The sequence below is a fragment of the Rhinoderma darwinii genome, unplaced genomic scaffold (assembly GCF_050947455.1).
Source record: "Rhinoderma darwinii isolate aRhiDar2 unplaced genomic scaffold, aRhiDar2.hap1 Scaffold_1586, whole genome shotgun sequence".
In the NCBI taxonomy this organism is placed as follows: Eukaryota; Metazoa; Chordata; class Amphibia; order Anura; family Rhinodermatidae; genus Rhinoderma; species Rhinoderma darwinii.
In genome coordinates, this window is record NW_027461989.1 from 480,496 (window position 1) to 505,708 (window position 25,213).

At 39.9% G+C, this 25,213-nt stretch overlaps 1 protein-coding gene across 1 annotated transcript in view; it reads left to right on the forward strand.

Moving 5' to 3' along the window:
- The window catches only part of LOC142699462 (ephrin type-A receptor 8-like), a gene marked incomplete at its 3' end in the record, with an annotated part of 80,368 nt that extends 57,083 nt beyond the window's left edge, over positions 1-23,285 (forward strand). The window contains exons 4-7 of the mRNA XM_075848052.1: positions 16,509-16,664; positions 17,977-18,312; positions 22,108-22,232; positions 23,123-23,285. Coding sequence (XP_075704167.1) covers positions 16,509-16,664; positions 17,977-18,312; positions 22,108-22,232; positions 23,123-23,285 — 780 coding nt within the window. The remainder of the gene's footprint in view (positions 1-16,508; positions 16,665-17,976; positions 18,313-22,107; positions 22,233-23,122) is intronic.
- Between the last annotated feature and the right edge of the window lie 1,928 nt (positions 23,286-25,213).

Sequence of the window (25,213 nt, forward strand, 5' to 3'; positions counted from 1 at the left end):
TCAGGATATATGTAATATGTGAGGAGTACATCAGGGTATATGTAATATGTGAGGAGTACATCAGGATATATGTAATATGTGAGGAGTACATCAGGATATATGTAATATGTGAGGAGTACATCAGGATATATGTAATATGTGAGGAGTACATCAGGGTATATGTAATATGTGTGGAGTACATCAGGATATATGTAATATGTGCGGAGTACATCAGGGTATATGTAATATGTGCGGAGTACATCAGGATATATGTGAGGAGTACATCAGGATATATGTAATATGTGAGGAGTACATCAGGGTATATGTAATATGTGAGGAGTACATCAGGGTATATGTAATATGTGAGGAGTACATCAGGATATATGTAATATGTGAGGAGTACATCAGGGTATATGTAATATGTGAGGAGTACATCAGGGTATATGTAATATGTGAGGAGTACATCAGGGTATATGTAATATGTGAGGAGTACATCAGGGTATATGTAATATGTGAGGAGTACATCAGGGTATATGTAATATGTGGGGAGTACATCAGGATATATGTAATATGTGAGGAGTACATCAGGGTGTATGTAATATGTGAGGAGTACATCAGGATATATGTAATATGTGAGGAGTACATCAGGGTGTATGTAATATGTGAGGAGTACATCAGGATATATGTAATATGTGAGGAGTACATCAGGGTGTATGTAATATGTGAGGAGTACATCAGGATATATGTAATATGTGAGGAGTACATCAGGATATATGTAATATGTGAGGAGTACATCAGGATATATGTAATATGTGAGGAGTACATCAGGATATATGTAATATGTGAGGAGTACATCAGGATATATGTAATATGTGAGGAGTACATCAGGGTATATGTAATATGTGAGGAGTACATCAGGATATATGTAATATGTGAGGAGTACATCAGGATATATGTAATATGTGAGGAGTACATCAGGATATATGTAATATGTGAGGAGTACATCAGGATATATGTAATATGTGAGGAGTACATCAGGATATATGTAATATGTGAGGAGTACATCAGGGTATATGTAATATGTGAGGAGTACATCAGGATATATGTAATATGTGAGGAGTACATCAGGGTATATGTAATATGTGAGGAGTACATCAGGATATATGTAATATGTGAGGAGTACATCAGGATATATGTAATATGTGAGGAGTACATCAGGATATATGTAATATGTGAGGAGTACATCAGGGTATATGTAATATGTGAGGAGTACATCAGGATATATGTAATATGTGAGGAGTACATCAGGATATATGTAATATGTGAGGAGTACATCAGGATATATGTAATATGTGAGGAGTACATCAGGATATATGTAATATGTGAGGAGTACATCAGGATATATGTAATATGTGAGGAGTACATCAGGGTATATGTAATATGTGAGGAGTACATCAGGATATATGTAATATGTGAGGAGTACATCAGGATATATGTAATATGTGAGGAGTACATCAGGGTATAGGTAATATGTGAGGAGTACATCAGGGTATATGTAATATGTGAGGAGTACATCAGGGTATAGGTAATATGTGAGGAGTACATCAGGATATATGTAATATGTGAGGAGTACATCAGGGTATAGGTAATATGTGAGGAGTACATCAGGGTATATGTAATATGTGAGGAGTACATCAGGGTATAGGTAATATGTGAGGAGTACATCAGGATATATGTAATATGTGAGGAGTACATCAGGGTATATGTAATATGTGAGGAGTACATCAGGGTATAGGTAATATGTGAGGGTACATCAGGATATATGTAATATGTGAGGAGTACATCAGGGTGTATGTAATATGTGAGGAGTACATCAGGGTATATGTAATATGTGGGGAGTACATCAGGGTATATGTAATATGTGAGGAGTACATCAGGATATATGTAATATGTGAGGAGTACATCAGGGTATATGTAATATGTGAGGAGTACATCAGGATATATGTAATATGTGAGGAGTACATCAGGGTATATGTAATATGTGAGGAGTACATCAGGATATATGTAATATGTGAGGAGTACATCAGGGTATATGTAATATGTGAGGAGTACATCAGGATATATATGTAATATGTGAGGAGTACATCAGGGTATATGTAATATGTGTGGAGTACATCAGGATATATGTAATATGTGAGGAGTACATCAGGGTATATGTAATATGTGAGGAGTACATCAGGATATATGTGAGGAGTACATCAGGATATATGTAATATGTGAGGAGAACATCAGGATATATGTAATATGTGAGGAGAACATCAGGATATATGTAATATGTGAGGAGTACATCAGGGTATATGTAATATGTGTGGAGTACATCAGGATATATGTAATATGTGAGGAGTACATCAGGGTATATGTAATATGTGAGGAGTACATCAGGATATATGTGAGGAGTACATCAGGATATATGTAATATGTGAGGAGAACATCAGGATATATGTAATATGTGAGGAGAACATCAGGATATATGTAATATGTGTGGAGTACATCAGGATATATGTAATATGTGAGGAGTACATCAGGGTATATGTAATGTGTGAGGAGTACATCAGGATATATGTAATATGTGAGGAGTACATCAGGGTATATGTAATATGTGAGGAGTACATCAGGATATATGTAATATGTGAGGAGTACATCAGGATATATGTAATATGTGAGGAGTACATCAGGATATATGTAATATGTGAGGAGTACATCAGGGTATATGTAATATGTGTGGAGTACATCAGGATATATGTAATATGTGCGGAGTACATCAGGGTATATGTAATATGTGCGGAGTACATCAGGATATATGTGAGGAGTACATCAGGATATATGTAATATGTGAGGAGTACATCAGGGTATATGTAATATGTGAGGAGTACATCAGGATATATGTAATATGTGAGGAGTACATCAGGATATATGTAATATGTGAGGAGTACATCAGGATATATGTAATATGTGAGGAGTACATCAGGATATATGTAATATGTGAGGAGTACATCAGGATATATGTAATATGTGAGGAGTACATCAGGGTATATGTAATATGTGAGGAGTACATCAGGGTATATGTAATATGTGAGGAGTACATCAGGGTATATGTAATATGTGAGGAGTACATCAGGGTATATGTAATATGTGAGGAGTACATCAGGGTATATGTAATATGTGGGGAGTACATCAGGATATATGTAATATGTGAGGAGTACATCAGGGTGTATGTAATATGTGAGGAGTACATCAGGATATATGTAATATGTGAGGAGTACATCAGGGTGTATGTAATATGTGAGGAGTACATCAGGATATATGTAATATGTGAGGAGTACATCAGGGTGTATGTAATATGTGAGGAGTACATCAGGATATATGTAATATGTGAGGAGTACATCAGGATATATGTAATATGTGAGGAGTACATCAGGATATATGTAATATGTGAGGAGTACATCAGGATATATGTAATATGTGAGGAGTACATCAGGATATATGTAATATGTGAGGAGTACATCAGGATATATGTAATATGTGAGGAGTACATCAGGGTATATGTAATATGTGAGGAGTACATCAGGATATATGTAATATGTGAGGAGTACATCAGGATATATGTAATATGTGAGGAGTACATCAGGATATATGTAATATGTGAGGAGTACATCAGGGTATATGTAATATGTGAGGAGTACATCAGGATATATGTAATATGTGAGGAGTACATCAGGATATATGTAATATGTGAGGAGTACATCAGGATATATGTAATATGTGAGGAGTACATCAGGGTATATGTAATATGTGTGGAGTACATCAGGATATATGTAATATGTGCGGAGTACATCAGGGTATATGTAATATGTGCGGAGTACATCAGGATATATGTGAGGAGTACATCAGGATATATGTAATATGTGAGGAGTACATCAGGGTATATGTAATATGTGAGGAGTACATCAGGATATATGTAATATGTGAGGAGTACATCAGGATATATGTAATATGTGAGGAGTACATCAGGATATATGTAATATGTGAGGAGTACATCAGGATATATGTAATATGTGAGGAGTACATCAGGATATATGTAATATGTGAGGAGTACATCAGGGTATATGTAATATGTGAGGAGTACATCAGGGTATATGTAATATGTGAGGAGTACATCAGGGTATATGTAATATGTGAGGAGTACATCAGGGTATATGTAATATGTGAGGAGTACATCAGGGTATATGTAATATGTGGGGAGTACATCAGGATATATGTAATATGTGAGGAGTACATCAGGGTGTATGTAATATGTGAGGAGTACATCAGGATATATGTAATATGTGAGGAGTACATCAGGGTGTATGTAATATGTGAGGAGTACATCAGGATATATGTAATATGTGAGGAGTACATCAGGGTGTATGTAATATGTGAGGAGTACATCAGGATATATGTAATATGTGAGGAGTACATCAGGATATATGTAATATGTGAGGAGTACATCAGGATATATGTAATATGTGAGGAGTACATCAGGATATATGTAATATGTGAGGAGTACATCAGGATATATGTAATATGTGAGGAGTACATCAGGATATATGTAATATGTGAGGAGTACATCAGGGTATATGTAATATGTGAGGAGTACATCAGGATATATGTAATATGTGAGGAGTACATCAGGATATATGTAATATGTGAGGAGTACATCAGGATATATGTAATATGTGAGGAGTACATCAGGATATATGTAATATGTGAGGAGTACATCAGGATATATGTAATCTGTGAGGAGTACATCAGGGTATATGTAATATGTGAGGAGTACATCAGGATATATGTAATATGTGAGGAGTACATCAGGATATATGTAATATGTGAGGAGTACATCAGGATATATGTAATATGTGAGGAGTACATCAGGGTATATGTAATATGTGGGGAGTATATCAGGGTATATGTAATATGTGAGGAGTACATCAGGGTATATGTAATATGTGAGGAGTACATCAGGGTATATGTAATATGTGACGAGTACATCAGGGTATATGTAATATGTGAGGTGTACATCAGGGTATATGTAATATGTGAGGAGTACATCAGGGTGTATGTAATATGTGAGGAGTACATCAGGGTGTATGTAATATGTGAGGAGTACATCAGGGTATATGTAATATGTGAGGAGTACATCAGGATATATGTAATATGTGAGGAGTACATCAGGATATATGTAATATGTGAGGAGTACATCAGGATATATGTAATATGTGAGGAGTACATCAGGATATATGTAATATGTGAGGAGTACATCAGGGTATATGTAATATGTGAGGAGTACATCAGGGTATATGTAATATGTGAGGGTACATCAGGATATATGTAATATGTGAGGAGTACATCAGGGTGTATGTAATATGTGAGGAGTACATCAGGATATATGTAATATGTGAGGAGTACATCAGGATATATGTAATATGTGAGGAGTACATCAGGGTATATGTAATATGTGAGGAGTACATCAGGGTATAGGTAATATGTGAGGGTACATCAGGATATATGTAATATGTGAGGAGTACATCAGGGTGTATGTAATATGTGAGGAGTACATCAGGGTATATGTAATATGTGGGGAGTATATCAGGGTATATGTAATATGTGAGGAGTACATCAGGATATATTTAATATGTGAGCAGTACATCAGGGTATATGTAATATGTGAGGAGTACATCAGGATATATGTAATATGTGAGGAGTACATCAGGGTATATGTAATATGTGAGGAGTACATCAGGATATATGTAATATGTGAGGAGTACATCAGTATAGATGTAATATGTGAGCAGTACATCAGGGTATATGTAATATGTGAGGAGTACATCAGGATATATGTAATATGTGAGGAGTACATCAGGGTATATGTAATATGTGAGGAGTACATCAGGGTATATGTAATATGTGAGGAGTACATCAGGATATATGTAATATGTGAGGAGTACATCAGGGTATATGTAATATGTGAGGAGTACATCAGGGTATATGTAATATGTGAGGAGTACATCAGGGTATATGTAATATGTGAGGAATACATCAGGGTATATGTAATATGTGAGGAGTACATCAGGGTATATGTAATATGTGAGGAGTACATCAGGATATATGTAATATGTGAGGAGTACATCAGGGTATATGTAATATGTGAGGAGTACATCAGGATATATGTAATATGTGAGGAGTACATCAGGATATATGTAATATGTGAGGAGTACATCAGGATATATGTAATATGTGAGGAGGACATCAGGATATATGTAATATGTGAGGAGTACATCAGGGTATATGTAATATGTGAGGAGTACATCAGGGTATATGTAATCTGTGAGGAGTACATCAGGGTATATGTAATATGTGAGGAGTACATCAGGGTATATGTGAGGAGTACATCAGGGTATATGTAATATGTGAGGGTACATCAGGATATATGTAATATGTGAGGAGTACATCAGGGTATATGTAATATGTGAGGAGTACATCAGGGTATATGTAATATGTGAGGAGTACATCAGGGTGTGTGTAATATGTGAGGAGTACATCAGGATATATGTAATATGTGAGGAGTACATCAGGGTATATGTAATATGTGAGGAGTACATCAGGGTATATGTAATATGTGAGGGTACATCAGGATATATGTAATATGTGAGGAGTACATCAGGATATATGTAATATGTGAGGAGTACATCAGGGTATATGTAATGTGTGAGGAGTACATCAGGGTGTATGTAATATGTGAGGAGTACATCAGGGATATATGTAATATGTGAGGAGTACATCAGGGTATATGTAATATGTGAGGAGTACATCAGGATATATGTAATATGTGCGGAGTACATCAGGATATATGTAATATGTGAGGAGTACATCAGGATATATGTAATATGTGAGGAGTACATCAGGATATATGTAATATGTGAGGAGTACATCAGGGTATATGTAATATGTGAGGAGTACATCAGGATATATGTAATATGTGCGGAGTACATCAGGATATATGTAATATGTGAGGAGTACATCAGGATATATGTAATATGTGAGGAGTACATCAGGGTATATGTAATATGTGAGGAGTACATCAGGATATATGTAATATGTGCGGAGTACATCAGGATATATGTAATATGTGAGGAGTACATCAGGATATATGTAATATGTGAGGAGTACATCAGGGATATATGTAATATGTGAGGAGTACATCAGGGTATATGTAATATGTGAGGAGTACATCAGGATATATGTAATATGTGAGGAGTACATCAGGGTATATGTAATATGTGAGGAGTACATCAGGATATATGTAATATGTGAAGAGTACATCAGGATATATGTAATATGTGAGGAGTACATCAGGATATATGTAATATGTGAGGAGTACATCAGGGTATATGTAATATGTGAGGAGTACATCAGGGTACATGTAATATGTGAGGAGTACATCAGGATACATGTAATATGTGAGGAGTAAATCAGGGTATATGTAATATGTGAGGAGTACATCAGGATATATGTAATAAGTGAGGAGTACATCAGTGTATATGTAATATGTGAGGAGTACATCAGGATATATGTAATATGTGAGGAGTACATCAGGATATATGTAATATGTGAGGAGTACATCAGGATATATGTAATATGTGAGGAGTACATCAGGATATATGTAATATGTGAGGAGTACATCAGGATATATGTAATATGTGAGGAGTACATCAGGATACATGTAATATGTGAGGAGTAAATCAGGGTATATGTAATATGTGAGGAGTACATCAGGATATATGTAATATGTGAGGAGTACATCAGGATATATGTAATATGTGAGGAGTACATCAGGGTATATGTAATATGTGAGGAGTACATCAGGATATATGTAATATGTGAGGAGTACATCAGGGTATATGTAATATGTGAGGAGTACATCAGGATATATGTAATATGTGAGGAGTACATCAGGATACATGTAATATGTGAGGAGTACATCAGGATATATGTAATATGTGAGGAGTACATCAGGGTATATGTAATATGTGAGGAGTACATCAGGGTATATGTAATATGTGAGAAGTACATCAGGATATATGTAACATGTGAGGAGTACATCAGGGTACATGTAATATGTGAGGAGTAGATCAGGATATATGTAATCTGTGAGGAGTACATCACGATATATGTAATATGTGAGGAGTACATCAGGGTATATGTAATATGTGAGGAGTACATCAGGATATATGTGATATGTGAGGAGTACATCGGGATATATGTAATATGTGAGGAGTACATCGGGATATATGTAATATGTGAGGAGTACATCAGGGTATATGTAATATGTGAGGAGTACATCAGGATATATGTAATATGTGAGGAGTACATCAGGATATATATAATATGTGAGGAGTACATCAGGGTATATGTAATATGTGAGGACATCAGGATATATGTAATATGTGAGGAGTACATCAGGGTATATGTAATATGTGAGGAGTACATCAGGGTATATGTAATATGTGAGGAGTACATCAGGGTATATGTAATATGTGAGGAGTACATCAGGGTATATGTAATATGTGAGGAGTACATCAGGATATATGTAATATGTGAGGAGTACATCAGGATATATGTAATATGTGAGTAGCACATCAGGATATATGTAATATGTGAGGAGTACATCAGGGTATATGTAATATGTGAGTAGTACATCAGGATATATGTAATATGTGAGGAGTACATCAGGGTATATGTGATATGTGAGGAGTACATCAGGATATATGTAATATGTGAGGAGTACATCAGGATATATGTAATATGTGAGGAGTACATCAGGGTATATGTGATATGTGAGGAGTACATCAGGATATATGTAATATGTGAGGAGTACATCAGGATATATGTAATATGTGAGGAGTACATCAGGGTATATGTAATATGTGAGGAGTACATCAGGGTATATGTAATATGTGAGGAGTACATCAGGATATATGTAATATGTGAGGAGCACATCAGGGTATATGTAATATGTGAGGAGTACATCAGGGTGTATGTAATATGTGAGGAGTACATCAGGATATATGTAATATGTGAGGAGTACATCAGGATATATGTAATCTGTGAGGAGGACATCAGGATATATGTAATCTGTGAGGAGGACATCAGGGATATATGTAATATGTGAGGAGTACATCAGGGTATATGTAATATGTGAGGAGTACATCAGGGTATATGTAATATGTGAGGAGTACATCAGGATATATGTAATATGTGAGGAGTACATCAGGGTATATGTAATATGTGAGGAGCACATCAGGGTATATGTAATATGTGAGGAGTACATCAGGATATATGTAATATGTGAGGAGTACATCAGGGTATATGTAATATGTGCGGAGTACATCAGGGTATATGTAATATGTGAGGAGTACATCAGGATATATGTAATATGTGAGGAGTACATCAGGATATATGTAATATGTGAGGAGTACATCAGGGTATATGTAATATGTGCGGAGTACATCAGAGTATATGTAATATGTGAGGAGTACATCAGGGTATATGTAATATGTGAGGAGTACATCAGGGTATATGTAATATGTGAGGAGTACATCAGGGTATATGTAATATGTGAGGAGTACATCAGGGTATATGTAATATGTGAGGAGTACATCAGGGTATATGTAATATGTGAGGAGTACATCAGGGTATATGTAATATGTGAGGAGTACATCAGGGTATATGTAATATGTGAGGAGTACATCAGGATATATGTAATATGTGAGGAGTACATCAGGGTATATGTGATATGTGAGGAGTACATCAGGGTATATGTAATATGTGAGGAGTACACCAGGATATATGTAATATGTGAGGAGTACATCAGGATATATGTAATATGTGAGGAGTACATCAGGGTATATGTAATATGTGAGGAGTACATCAGGATATATGTAATATGTGAGGAGTACATCAGGGTATATGTAATATGTGCGGAGTACATCAGGGTATATGTAATATGTGAGGAGTACATCAGGATATATGTAATATGTGAGGAGTACATCAGGATATATGTAATATGTGAGGAGTACATCAGGGTATATGTAATATGTGCGGAGTACATCAGAGTATATGTAATATGTGAGGAGTACATCAGGGTATATGTAATATGTGAGGAGTACATCAGGGTATATGTAATATGTGAGGAGTACATCAGGGTATATGTAATATGTGAGGAGTACATCAGGGTATATGTAATATGTGAGGATTACATCAGGGTATATGTAATATGTGAGGAGTACATCAGGGTATATGTAATATGTGAGGAGTACATCAGGGTATATGTAATATGTGAGGAGTACATCAGGATATATGTAATATGTGAGGAGCACATCAGGGTATATGTGATATGTGAGGAGTACACCAGGATATATGTAATATGTGAGGAGTACATCAGGATATATGTAATATGTGAGGAGTACATCAGGGTTTATGTAATATGTGAGGAGTACATCAGGATATATGTAATATGTGAGGAGTACATCAGGGTATATGTAATATGTGAGGAGTACATCAGGGTATATGTAATATGTGAGGAGTACATCAGGATATATGTAATATGTGAGGAGTACATCAGGGTATATGTAATATGTGAGGAGTACATCAGGGTATATGTGATATGTGAGGAGTACATCAGGGTATATGTGATATGTGAGGAGTACATCAGGGTATATGTAATATGTGAGGAGTACATCAGGATATATGTAATGTGTGAGGAGTACATCAGGATATATGTAATTTGTGAGGAGTACATCAGGATATATGTAATATGTGAGGAGTACATCAGGGTATATGTAATATGTGAGGAGTACATCAGGGTATATGTAATATGTGAGGAGTACATCAGTGTATATGTAATATGTGAGGAGTACATCAGGATATTGTAATATGTGAGGAGTACATCAGGGTATATGTAATATGTGAGGAGTACATCAGGGTATGTGTAATATGTGAGGAGTACATCAGGGTATATGTAATATGTGAGGAGTACATCAGGATATATGTAATATGTGAGGAGTACATCAGGATATATGTAATATGTGAGGAGTACATCAGGGTATATGTAATATGTGAGGAGTACATCAGGATATATGTAATCTGTGAGGAGTACATCAGGGTATATGTAATATGTGAGAAGTACATCAGGATATATGTAATATGTGAGGAGTACATCAGGGTATATGTAATATGTGAGGAGTACATCAGGATATATGTAATATGTGAGGAGTACATCAGGGTATATGTAATATGTGAGGAGTACATCAGGATACATGTAATATGTGAGGAGTACATCAGGGTATATGTAATATGTGAGGAGTACATCAGAGTATATGTAATACGTGAGGAGTACATCAGGAATATATGTAATATGTGAGGAGTACATCAGGGTGTATGTAATATGTGAGGAGTACATCAGGGTGTATGTAATATGTGAGGAGTACATCAGGATATATGTAATATGTGAGGAGTACATCAGGGTATATGTAATATGTGAGGAGTACATCAGGGTATATGTAATATGTGAGGAGCACATCAGGGGTATATGTAATATGTGAGGAGTACATCAGGATATATGTAATATGTGAGGAGTACATCAGGGTATATGTAATCTGTGAGGAGTACATCAGGGTATATGTAATATGTGAGGAATACATCAGGATATATGTAATGTGTGAGGAGTACATCAGGATATATGTAATATGTGAGGAGTACATCAGGATATATGTAATATGTGAGGAGTACATCAGGATATATATAATATGTGAGGAGTACATTTGGATATATATAATATGTGAGGAGTACATCAGATATATGTAATATGTGAGGAGTACATCAGGATATATGTAATATGTGAGGAGTACATCAGGGTATATGTAATATGTGAGGAGTACATCAGGGTATATGTAATATGTGAGGAGTACATCAGGATATATGTAATATGTGAAGGAGTACATCAGGATATATGTAAATATGTAAGGAGTACATCAGGGTATATGTAATATGTGAGGAGTACATCAGGGTATATGTAATATGTGAGGAGTACATCAGGGTATATGTGATATGTGAGGAGTACATCAGGGTATATGTGATATGTGAGGAGTACATCAGGATATATGTAATATGTGAGGAGTACATCAGGATATATGTAATATGTGAGGAGTACATCAGGATATTGTAATATGTGAGGAGCACATCAGGATGTATGTAATATGTGAGGAGTACATCAGGATATATGTAATATGTGAGTAGTACATCAGGGTATGTGTAATATGTGAGGAGTACATCAGGGTATATGTAATATGTGAGGAGTACATCAGGGTATATGTAATATGTGAGGAGTACATCAGGATATATGTAATATGTGAGGAGTACATCAGGATATATGTAATCAGTGCGGAGTACATCAGGATGTATGTAATATGTGAGGAGTACATCAGGATATATGTAATATGTGAGGAGTACATCAGGATATATGTAATATGTGAGGAGTACATCAGTGTATATGTAATATGTGAGGAGTACATCAGGATATATGTAATATGTGAGGAGCACATCAGGATATATGTAATATGTGAGGAGTACATCAGGGTATATGTAATATGTGAGGAGTACATCAGGGTATATGTAATATGTGAGGAGTACATCAGGGTATATGTAATATGTGAGGAGCACATCAGGATATATGTAATATGTGAGGAGTACATCAGGATATATGTAATATGTGAGGAGTACATCAGTGTATATGTAATATGTGAGGAGTACATCAGGATATATGTAATATGTGAGGAGCACATCAGGATATATGTAATATGTGAGGAGTACATCAGGGTATATGTAATATGTGAGGAGTACATCAGGGTATATGTAATATGTGAGGAATACATCAGGATATATGTAATATGTGAGGAGTACATCAGGGTATATGTAATATGTGAGAAGTACATCAGGATATATGTAATATGTGAGGAGTACATCAGGGTATATGTAATATGTGAGGAGTACATCAGGATATATGTAATATGTGAGGAATACATCAGGATATATGTAATATGTGAGGAGTACATCAGGGTATATGTAATATGTGAGAAGTACATCAGGATATATGTAATATGTGAGGAGTACATCAGGGTATATGTAATATGTGAGGAGTACATCAGGATACATGTAATATGTGAGGAGTACATCAGGGTATATGTAATATGTGAGGAGTACATCAGAGTATATGTAATACGTGAGGAGTACATCAGGATATATGTAATATGTGAGGAGTACATCAGGGTGTATGTAATATGTGAGGAGTACATCAGGGTGTATGTAATATGTGAGGAGTACATCAGGGTATATGTAATATGTGAGGAGTACATCAGGGTATATGTAATATGTGAGGAGTACATCAGGATATATGTAATATGTGAGGAGTACATCAGTGTATATGTAATATGTGAGGAGTACATCAGGATATATGTAATATGTGAGGAGCACATCAGGATATATGTAATATGTGAGGAGTACATCAGGGTATATGTAATATGTGAGGAGCACATCAGGATATATGTAATATGTGAGGAGTACATCAGGATATATGTAATATGTGAGGAGTACATCAGGATATATGTAATATGTGAGGAGTACATCAGTGTATATGTAATATGTGAGGAGTACATCAGGATATATGTAATATGTGAGGAGCACATCAGGATATATGTAATATGTGAGGAGTACATCAGGGTATATGTAATATGTGAGGAGTACATCAGGGTATATGTGATATGTGAGGAGTACATCAGGATATATATAATATGTGAGGAGTACATTTGGATATATATAATATGTGAGGAGTACATCAGGATATATGTAATATGTGAGGAGTACATCAGGGTATATGTAATATGTGAGGAGTACATCAGGGTATATGTAATATGTGAGGAGTACATCAGGATATATGTAATATGTGAGGAGTACATCAGGGTATATGTAATATGTGAGGAGTACATCAGGGTATATGTAATATGTGAGGAGTACATCAGGATATATGTAATATGTGAGGAGTACATCAGGGTATATGTAATATGTGAGGAGTACATCAGGGTATATGTAATATGTGAGGAGTACATCAGGGTATATGTAATATGTGAGGAGTACATCAGGATATATGTAATATGTGTGGAGTACATCAGGGTATATGTAATATGTGAGGAGCACATCAGGGTATATGTAATATGTGAGGAGTACATCAGGGTATATGTAATATGTGAGGAGTACATCAGGGTATATGTAATATGTGAGGAGTACATCAGGGTATATGTAATATGTGAGTACATCAGGATATATGTAATATGTGAGGAGTACATCAGGATATATGTAATATGTGAGGAGTACATCAGGGTATATGTAATATGTGAGGAGTACATCAGGGTATATGTAATATGTGAGGAGCACATCAGGATATATGTAATATGTGAGGAGTACATCAGGATACATGTAATATGTGAGGAGTACATCAGGATTTATGTAATATGTGAGGAGTACATCAGGGTATATGTAATATGTGAGGAGTACATCAGGGTATATGTAATATGTGAGGAGTACATCAGGATATATGTAATATGTGAGGAGTACATCAGGGTATATGTAATATGTGAGGAGTACATCAGGATATATGTAATATGTGAGGAGTACATCAGGGTATATGTAATGTGTGAGGAGTACATCAGGGTATATGTAATGTGTGAGGAGTACATCAGGGTATATGTAATATGTGAGGAGTACATCAGGGTATATGTAATATGTGAGGAGTACATCAGGATATATGTAATATGTGAGGAGTACATCAGGGTATATGTAATATGTGAGGAGTACATCAGGGTATATGTAATATGTGAGGAGTACATCAGGGTATATGTAATATGTGAGTAGTACATCAGGGTATATGTAATATGTGAGGAGTACATCAGGGTATATGTAATATGTGAGGAGTACATCAGGATATATGTAATATGTGAGGAGTACATCAGGGTATATGTAATATGTGAGGAGTACATCAGGATATATGTAATATGTGAGGAGTACATCAGGATATATGTAATATGTGAGGAGTACATCAGGGTATATGTAATATGTGAGTAGTACATCAGGGTATATGTAATATGTGAGGAGTACATCAGGATATATGTAATATGTGAGGCGTACATCAGGGTATATGTAATCTGTGAGGAGTACATCAGGATATATGTAATATGTGAGGAGTACATCAGGATATATGTGAGGAATACATCAGGATATATGTAATATGTGAGGAGTACATCAGGATATATGTAATATGTGAGGAGTACATCAGGATATATGTAATATGTGAGGAATACATCAGGATATATGTAATATGTGAGGAGTACATCAGGGTATATGTAATATGTGAGGAGTACATCAGGGTATATGTAATATGTGAGGAGGACAATTATATTTCACATTGCGCTCCCTCCCTTCTGAGCTCTGCTTTGTGCCTACACAGCAGTTTACAGACACATATGGGATATTGTTGTACTCTAATATTGTGTAACAAAGTTTGTGGTACTTTTTCTCTATTTCTTGAGACATTTTGATTGGGATTATTTTTTCTCATTTTCACTGCCCAATTCTAATAAAATCTTTGTAACGTCTGAGGGGTAAAGATTCTGACTGCACTTCAAGAGGATTTCCTTGAGGGGTCTCCACATGGTGCTCCTTCTTTTCTGAGGCCGGTGTTTCAGTCACGTAGCACACTAGGGCCACTTGTGGGATACTTCTAAAAACGGCAGAATTAGGGTAATAAATATTGAGCTGTGTTTCTCTGTTATCATCCGAAGTAAAGGATTAACATTGAATATCTGCAGAAAATGACATTTGTACCTTTCCCTTCACTTTGCTAAGATTCTCGTGAAACACCTCACGGGTTCAGAACCTTACAAAATGCTTTTCGAACAGGTTGAGGGGTTCAGTTTTTAAAATGGCGTTATCTATCGTGGGGGAGGGGGTCTAATATATCGGTCCCTCAAAACCACTTCAGAACTGAATTGGTCCCTAAAAAGAACCTGTTTAAATAGATAAACTTTGCTGCTAAAGTTCTGCGCAGATACGGGGAAGGTGGTCTTGTGACCAAATCCTCTAACTGCCGCCATGTTAAAAGCTATGGATGGGATAATCTCGCCTTCCGCTGTTTACTAAGCAGTTCCGGAGGAGCAGGGGCTCCTGTAATGAAGCCCAAGGGTAAGTGATGGGGCCACATAAAGTTGTCTGTGACAGAATACAGAACTCGTTTTAGAAAGCGGCCACCCCTCTGGGTAAGTTGTGGGACGGGTCCAGGTCTATGACTCTTATAATGTGGACTTGGCCTTTGTTTTATTTTGCAGCCTGTGATCTTGGATACTACAAGTCGTCACCTGGAGACCAGCTATGCTCAAAGTGCCCACCATTTAGTCTTTCGGACACCTTGGCCTCCCAGATTTGTGAATGTGATACCAACTATTACCGCTGCTCCACCGATCCCCCCTCTACGGCCTGCACACGTGAGTCTAATACCAGAACTCCTTACACGAGGCACATCAGGAAGGGGTGAGGCGGCCGTTCTGCGGAGAACTTTGTATTCTCTATAGTACGGCTGCTGGGTAGGGAATCGTCGGGGTTTCAGCATCTTTAGCTTCAAGTTCTTCAGTTCTTAAAGCAAAACACAACCAGAAATGGGATCTGAGAAGGTTTGGTTACTGGACAGAAGAGGAGACCTCCAGATAAGTAGTGCCATGTGCCCTCGTCCCACCTGAAACTAAGAGGTCCTTCATTGAATCTCTCCCCGGTATAACCACACGTGATAATATTAAGGCTTACACTTCAAGGACGCGGCCCATGCAGCTGCTATAGGGATTCGGGGGGGGGGGGAGATCAAGTTTCCCCAAGATGTAGGAGGAACTATCGGGGCTTTCCCTCTACCCAGATTCTGCCACATTAGAGGAAATGAGTCCAGGAGAGGCGTCCGCCAACCCTACAAAGAAGCAGTCATGAGTGGCTGTTGGGTGAACGTGGGACTCTCCACCTCAGATGGGACAATGTGGAGCCAACGTATGGAAAGCCCATTCTCCTCTATATCCGCACTGCATGATCTCTAGTTGCCACATGTCCTAAATATTCTAAAATCGAGGCCAGAAATGAGAACGTAGTGAACTTGTAGCATTTATATGGGCACAGCGGGGTTAGGGACTCTGTGACATCTTTATACAAGTGGCGTAATTATTGCATGTACGTGAAGATGTAGTAATGGTGGAAATGCTGTAGACCTCCGTGTAACGGATCCGTCCCCATATAATGACGCTATTACAAAGCCCAGACACGTGTGCCCATCAGCCTGTGACCCATGCCCTGCAGTCCCAGACATCACCCAGATACTCCCATGTAAAAAACATCTACCGCAGGGGTGTACTTTTTTTGTGGGATCGGGTGGGATGGAAGGACCGTCTACTACACTATTCCATACCTTTTTATTGCAATATACTCACACACTGTATACCGGACAGACTGAGGCCACCATGGAGCCCTATAGACACATTTAGTGTTCACGTTAAGACCTTTCCCGCTGTGTAAGCGAAACGTAGGGAGAAACGTGATGTGAACAGGGCTTTATATGTCAGCCGTGGGGGGCACATTGCATCAATAGGGAGTGACTGGAATATGAAGAGACATAAAACCACTCAGATTATTCATAAGATATTAACAATCCCATGGACAGGACGATACTGCCCCCTACATATGGACCCCTCACATGAAGCATTACTGCTGGATAATCCTCAGGGGTTGTGTGTAATCTTAACCCTGTGTTTTCCCTGCTAGGTCCCCCTTCTGCTCCAATCAATCTGATCTCCAGTGTTAATGGCACCACCATAACCTTAGATTGGAGCCCACCGAGGGATACAGGTGGGCGCAGAGATGTTACGTACAATGTCATTTGCCGGCGCTGTGCTTGGGATGCGGGTCAATGTGAGCCTTGTGGGGGAGGTGTGCGATACACCCCCCAGCAGATGAGCCTCGCAAAGACCTCACTTACAGTGGCAAATCTCCAAGCCCACATGAACTACACCTTCTGGGTGGAGGCCGTCAACGGGGTGTCCGACTTTAGCTTGGAGCAACGGATGTTCTCAACTGTGAATATAACCACGAACCAGGCAGGTAGGAACCGACGCAAAACTTGTGAGTTCTTCAACTGCGGCCATGATGTTCTGCGGTGTCACCGTGTAAGAATCATTAGTATCATCATCATCCTCAGTGGTGCTCGTCTAAATACCAAGATGACTTTATGCTTTTACATTGATACACTGATCAGCCAAAACATTAAAACCACCAGCCTAATATTGTGTAGTCGCCCTCGTGCCCCCGCACAGCCCTGACCCGTCGTCATGTACTCCACAAGACGTCTGGAGGTTCCAGTGGTCTCGTGGTCTCTGGTAGCTGATCCTGTAAGGTGTGGGGTCCGGCCTCCTCAGATCGGACGTTTCTCCAGCACATCCCACAGATAATTGGTCGGACTGAGATCTGGGGAATTTGGAGACGTCTTTGTCATGTTCCTCATCATTCCTGGACAATGTTTGCAGTACGGCGGGGGCGTTATCCTGCAGTGTGGCGGGGGCGTTATCCTGCAGTGTGGCGGGGGCATTATCCTGCAGTACGGCGGGGGCGTTATCCTGCAGTGTGGCGGGGACATTATCCTGCAGTGTGGAGGGGGCGTTATCCTGCAGCGTGGCGGGGGCGTTATCCTGCAGCGTGGCGGGGGCGTTATCCTGCAGTGTGGCGGGGGCATTATCCTGCAGCGTGGCGGGGGCGTTATCCTGCAGCGTCGCGGGGGCGTTATCCTGCAGTGTGGCGGGGGCATTATCTCGCAGTGTGGAGGGGGCGTTATCCTGCAGTACGGCGGGGGCGTTATCCTGCAGTGTGGCGGGGGCATTATCCTGCAGTACGGCGGGGGCGTTATCCTGCAGTGCGGCGGGGGCGTTATCCCGTAGTGTGGCGGGGGCGTTATCCCGTAGTGTGGCGGGGGCATTATCTCGCAGTGTGGAGGGGGCGTTATCCTGCAGTACGGCGGGGGCGTTATCCCTTAGTGTGGTGGTGGCGTTATCCTGTAGTGTGGCGGGGGCGTTATCCCGCAGTGTGGAGGGGGCGTTATCCTGCAGTGTGGAGGGGGCGTTATCCTGCAGTGTGGCGGGGGCGTTATCCTGCAGTGCGGCGGGGGCGTTATCCTGCAGTGTGGCGGGGGCGTTATCCTGCAGTGTGGAGGGGGCGTTATCCTGCAGTGTGGCGGGGGCGTTATCCTGCAGCGTGGCGGGGGCGTTATCCTGCAGTGTGGCGGGGGCGTTATCCTGCAGTACGGCGGGGCGTTATCCTGCAGTGTGGCGGGGGCGTTATCCCTTAGTGTGGCGGGGGCGTTATCCTGTAGTGTGGCGGGGGCGTTATCCCGCAGTGTGGAGGGGGCGTTATCCTGCAGTGTGGAGGGGGCGTTATCCTGCAGTGTGGCGGGGGCGTTATCCTGCAGTGCGGCGGGGGCGTTATCCTGCAGTGTGGCGGGGGCGTTATCCTGCAGTGTGGAGGGGGCGTTATCCTGCAGTGTGGCGGGGGCGTTATCCTGCAGCGTGGCGGGGGCGTTATCCTGCAGTGCGGCGGGGGCGTTATCCCGCAGTGTGGTGGGGGCGTTATCCTGCAGTGTGGTGGGGGCGTTATCCTGCAGTGTGGTGGGGGCATTACACCCCACAAGACCGGGAACATCCTAAAAGACCGGGAGAACCCCATAAGACCCGTTGTTCTGGAAATGACACAGTCATCTGGACATCACAATTTGGTCCGTGTCTTAGGGTCCTTTTACATGGGTCAATTTGGGCCCTAAAAACTATTACCAATTAACGAGATATCTCATTGATCGGCGCTCGTTTGCTCGTTTCACAAGGAGCTACGATCAGTAATGTATGGGGACCGGTTACCACGACCGCTTGTCACCATCCATCTCCATCATGTCAGGAGCAGGTCGTTGTTTACACAGGGAGAAGATGCGTTGCCGACAACGATGATATTTTGTGCTGCATGAACGATTCGATCAGTTGATGAACGCTCGTTTGGCTCGATCATTGGCCCATGTAAAAGTGTTTTTAGTCACTCAGATCATCACTTTTCCTGCTTCCAGCATCAACTTCAAGAACTGGCTGTTCACTTTGTGCCCGATATATATACCACCCCCTGATGGGTGCCTTGTAACAAGACAACCAATGTTATTCACTTCCCCAGTCAGTGCTTTTCATGTTCTGGGTTATCAGTGTGTAGGTTGCTAAGTTTGAAGCACACACATCAATTCCGGGGACTTCATTGTGTCTGAAATGGTCGTTTATTCGGAACTAAGAGTAAAAATTCAAAGAAATATATTTATGTGATAATGAGGAGTTAAAACATCCAAATAGGGAACATTACCAGAACCCCCATTTATTAAGTGTGGTCAGTCAGAGCCTACAAGAGGCCTTCAAAAACACTAGGAAGACATACCACTGAAAACAGAAGAAAAGGCTAATAGAGAGAAGGAGAGAACCTCAAGATCTAAGCATTCAAAGTCTAGAAAAGTAGGTGATACTATAGACCTAAACGCCAGAACAGAACACAAGCCCTAAAATCATGATTATTAACAAGGATAGAAAGTTCTTACATAAGAAAGGAAATACTAATAATGAGTTTCTTTAAATAATGAAGATGTAATAAAGGGCAAGGAGTCATGGAAAGAGAGGAGTGTCTGAGGGAGTGGAGTCTTGGAAAGAGAGGAGTGTCTGAGGGAGAGGAGTCATGGAAGAAGAGAATGGTCTGAGGGGGAGGAGTCATCGAAGGAGAGGAGTGTCTAAGAAAGAGAAGACTTAGAAGAAGAGGAGTGTCTGATGGAGAGGAGTCATGGAAAAAGAGTAGTGTCTGAGGGAGAGGAGTCTTGTAAAAAGAGTAGTGTCTGAGGGAGAGGAGTCATGGAAGGAGAGTAGTGTCTGAGGGACAGGAGTCTTGGAAATAGAGTAGTATCTGAGGGAGAGGAGTCATGGAAGAAGAGTAGTATCTGAGGGAGAGGAGTCATGGAAGAAGAGTAGTGTCTGAGGGAGAGAAGTCATGGAAGGAAAGGAAAGGAAAGGAAAGGAGAGAAGTCATGGAAGGAGAGGAGTGTCTGAGGGAGAGAAGTCATAGAAGAAAAGTGTCTGAGGGACAGGAGTCATAGAAGAAGAAGAGTGTCTGAGGAAGATAAGTCATGAAAGGAGAGGAGTGTCTGAGGGAGAGGAGTCATGGAAGGAGAGGAGTGTCTGAGGAAGAGGAGTCATGGAAGGAGAGGAGTGTCTGAGGGAGACAAGACATGGAAGAAGAGGAGTGTTAGAGGAAGAGAAGTCAGAGAAGAAAAGGAGTGTCTGAGGGAGAGGAGTCATGGAAGGAGAGGAGTGTCTGAGGGAGAAAAGTCATGGAAGAAGAGAAGTGTCTGAGGGAGAGAAGTCATTGAAGGAGAGAAGTGTCTGAGGAAGAGGAGTCATGGAAGAAGAGAAGTGTCTTAGGGAGAGAAGTCATGGAAGAAGAGAAGTGTCTGAGGGAGAGGAGTCTTAGAATGATAGAAGTTATGGATGTAAAGGCGTCATGGAAGAAGGGGAGTGTCTAATGGAGAGGAGTCATAAAAGGAGAGGAGTGTCTGAGGGAGGGAAGTCATGGAAGGAGAGTAGTTTCTGAGGAAGAGACATTATGGAAGGAGAGGAGTGTCTGAGGGAGACGAGTTATGGAATGATAGAACTCATGGAGAGAGAGATGCCATTGAGCAGCAGAATCAGAAGAGAGAGGAGATTATTGGAAGGTGTGACCAAGAGTCATTGAGGGCAAATAGTCATTGTCAATGAAGTGATTATATAATAAATCCACAAGGCACTTTATGTAGTAGAGTAAATGAATGTTCCTATAAAAGCATCTGTCATCTGTCAGCCCCTTCTCAGGTTGTGGTCATTCGTAAAGAGAAGACGGCTGAGAATAGCGTTACCCTGATATGGCAAGAACCCGACCAGCCCAACGGCATCATCTTGGAATATGAGATCAAATACTTTGAGAAGGTGACTAGTTCCAGCTGTTCATTACTCTATAGATACGTTAAGCAGTTTTTGACATATTTACTCGACATTTTATACCCCATCCTACGGCTGATTCAGTGATAGATTCTTACAGGGGACTGGATGCAGCTCTTGCAAATCATAATATTACAAGTTTTAGTTGCTAGAATACCGGATTTGGTAATTGATCCGGGGATTTATTTTGATTGACAAATTTGTAGTCGGGAAGGAATTTTTCCCCTAAGATGAGGACTTGTCTTCTCCCAGGAGCAGAGGCTGAACTGCATGGACTGATGTCTCTTCTCAGTCGTCCATCCTCTGTTACTTTATATTATTTACAAACATGAGCATGGACATTGACTGGGGATACCAGCGCCCATGCCCAATAGCTTGTTGGCAGCTTCCCATAGCCAGATACACGTTCTACTATTTCTTAGCTGTCATTTCATTAATTGCCAAATGTTCTTATTTCAGCTTCCATAATCCAAAATGGGGGAAATATGACATAGAATAGAAAATGTGTTCATTTGAGAAACATTAGGTAGACCCGGAGCGCACCTTGCCTGCGCCATTGTGTAGTATACAGGTGGTAAGCGTGGAGTAGAGAAATGCTGTAATTATATGAGGTGGAGTGTGATCCTCGGTTGTGGGACAGAGGATCGTCCTCGCCATCTGTGGTCTGCAAATAGTCCTCCAGTAGTCCTGATGTATCCAAGGTCGTGCTGGTAAAGTCATTACAATTAGAAACAGAACTGGCAGACCAGTGCAGGACTGTTGACATGTTCTACCTGAAGAGGTGACGGACACAGTGGTGGTTGAGTGGCCGGGAATCTTCCCCGCATTATGTGCATCGTGTTTTATAATCATGACAATGATTGGATTTTGACTCCCAGGACAAGGAAATGCAGAGCTATTCTACACTCAAGGCTAAGGACACGCGAGCTGTGGTGACCGGACTCCAGCCCTCCACTCGCTATGTCTTCCAGGTCAGGGCTCGGACTTCAGCTGGATGTGGCAGGTTTAGCCAAACTGTAGAGGTGGAGACGAGTAAAGGAAGTAAGTAACTGTTCAGACTGGGACATAAACGTTAAATCACATGCTACATGATGTACATTATTGACTGTAAGGTACAGGTATATACAGCTTAGATATAGAAGTATTCCAACACTAGACCGGTATGTGTGTTATCCCCATAATAATCTTCTCAGTATTATATCATATCTATCCTGTCCTGAGCTCTGCCCCTCTGATATACTGTAACATGCTGATATATGATCATTATACCTCATATCTGTCCTGTCCTGAGCTCTGCCCCTCTGATATACTGTAACATGCTGATATATGATCATTATACTTCATATCTGCCCTGTCCTGAGCTCTGCCCCTCTGATATACTGTAACATGCTGATATATGATCATTATACTCCATATCTGCCCTGTCCTGAGCTCTGCCCCTCTGATATACTGTAACATGCTGATATATGATCATTATACTCCATATCTATCCTGTCCTGAGCTCTGCTCCTCTAATATACTGTAACATGCTGATATATGATCATTATACCTCATATCTGTCCTGTCCTGAGCTCTGTTCCTCTGATATACTGTAACATGCGGATATATGATCATTATACTCCATATCTGTCCTGTCCTGAGCTCTGCCCCTCTGATATACTGTAACATGCTGATATATGATCATTATACTCCATATCTGTCCTGTCCTGAGCTCTGCTCCTCTGATATACTGTAACATGCTGATATATGATCATTATACCTCATATCTGCCCTGTCCTGAGCTCTGCTCCTCTGATATACTGTAACATGCTGATATATGATCATTATACTTCATATCTGTCCTGTACTGAGCTCTGCCCCTCTGATATACTGTAACCTGCTGATATATGATCATTATACTCCATATCTGTCCTGTCCTGAGCTCTGCTCCTCTGATATACTGTAACATGCTGATATATGATCATTATACTTCATATCTGTCCTGTCCTGATCTCTGCCCCTCTGATATACTGTAACATGCTGATATATGATCATTATACTCCATATCTGTCCTGTCCTGAGCTCTGCTCCTCTGATATACTGTAACATGCGGATATATGATCATTATACTTCATATCTGTCCTGTCCTGAGCTCTGCCCCTCTGATATACTGTAACATGCTGATATATGATAATTATACTTCATATCTGCCCTGTCCTGAGCTCTGCCCCTCTGATATACTGTAACATGCTGATATATGATCATTATACTTCATATCTGCCCTGTCCTGAGCTCTGCTCCTCTGATATACTGTAACATGCTGATATATGATCATTATACTTCATATCTGTCCTGTACTGAGCTCTGCCCCTCTGATATACTGTAACCTGCTGATATATGATCATTATACTCCATATCTGTCCTGTCCTGAGCTCTGCTCCTCTGATATACTGTAACATGCTGATATATGATCATTATACTTCATATCTGTCCTGTCCTGATCTCTGCTCCTCTGATATACTGTAACATGCGGATATATGATCATTATACTCCATATCTGTCCTGTCCTGAGCTCTGCCCCTCTGATATACTGTAACATGCTGATATATGATCATTATACTCCATATCTGTCCTGTCCTGAGCTCTGCTCCTCTGATATACTGTAACATGCTGATATATGATCAATATACTTCATATCTGTCCTGTACTGAGCTCTGCCCCTCTGATATACTGTAACCTGCTGATATATGATCATTATACTCCATATCTGTCCTGTCCTGAGCTCTGCTCCTCTGATATACTGTAACATGCTGATATATGATCAATATACTTCATATCTGTCCTGTACTGAGCTCTGCCCCTCTGATATACTGTAACCTGCTGATATATGATCATTATACTCCATATCTGTCCTGTCCTGAGCTCTGCTCCTCTGATATACTGTAACATGCTGATATATGATCATTATACTCCATATCTGTCCTGTCCTG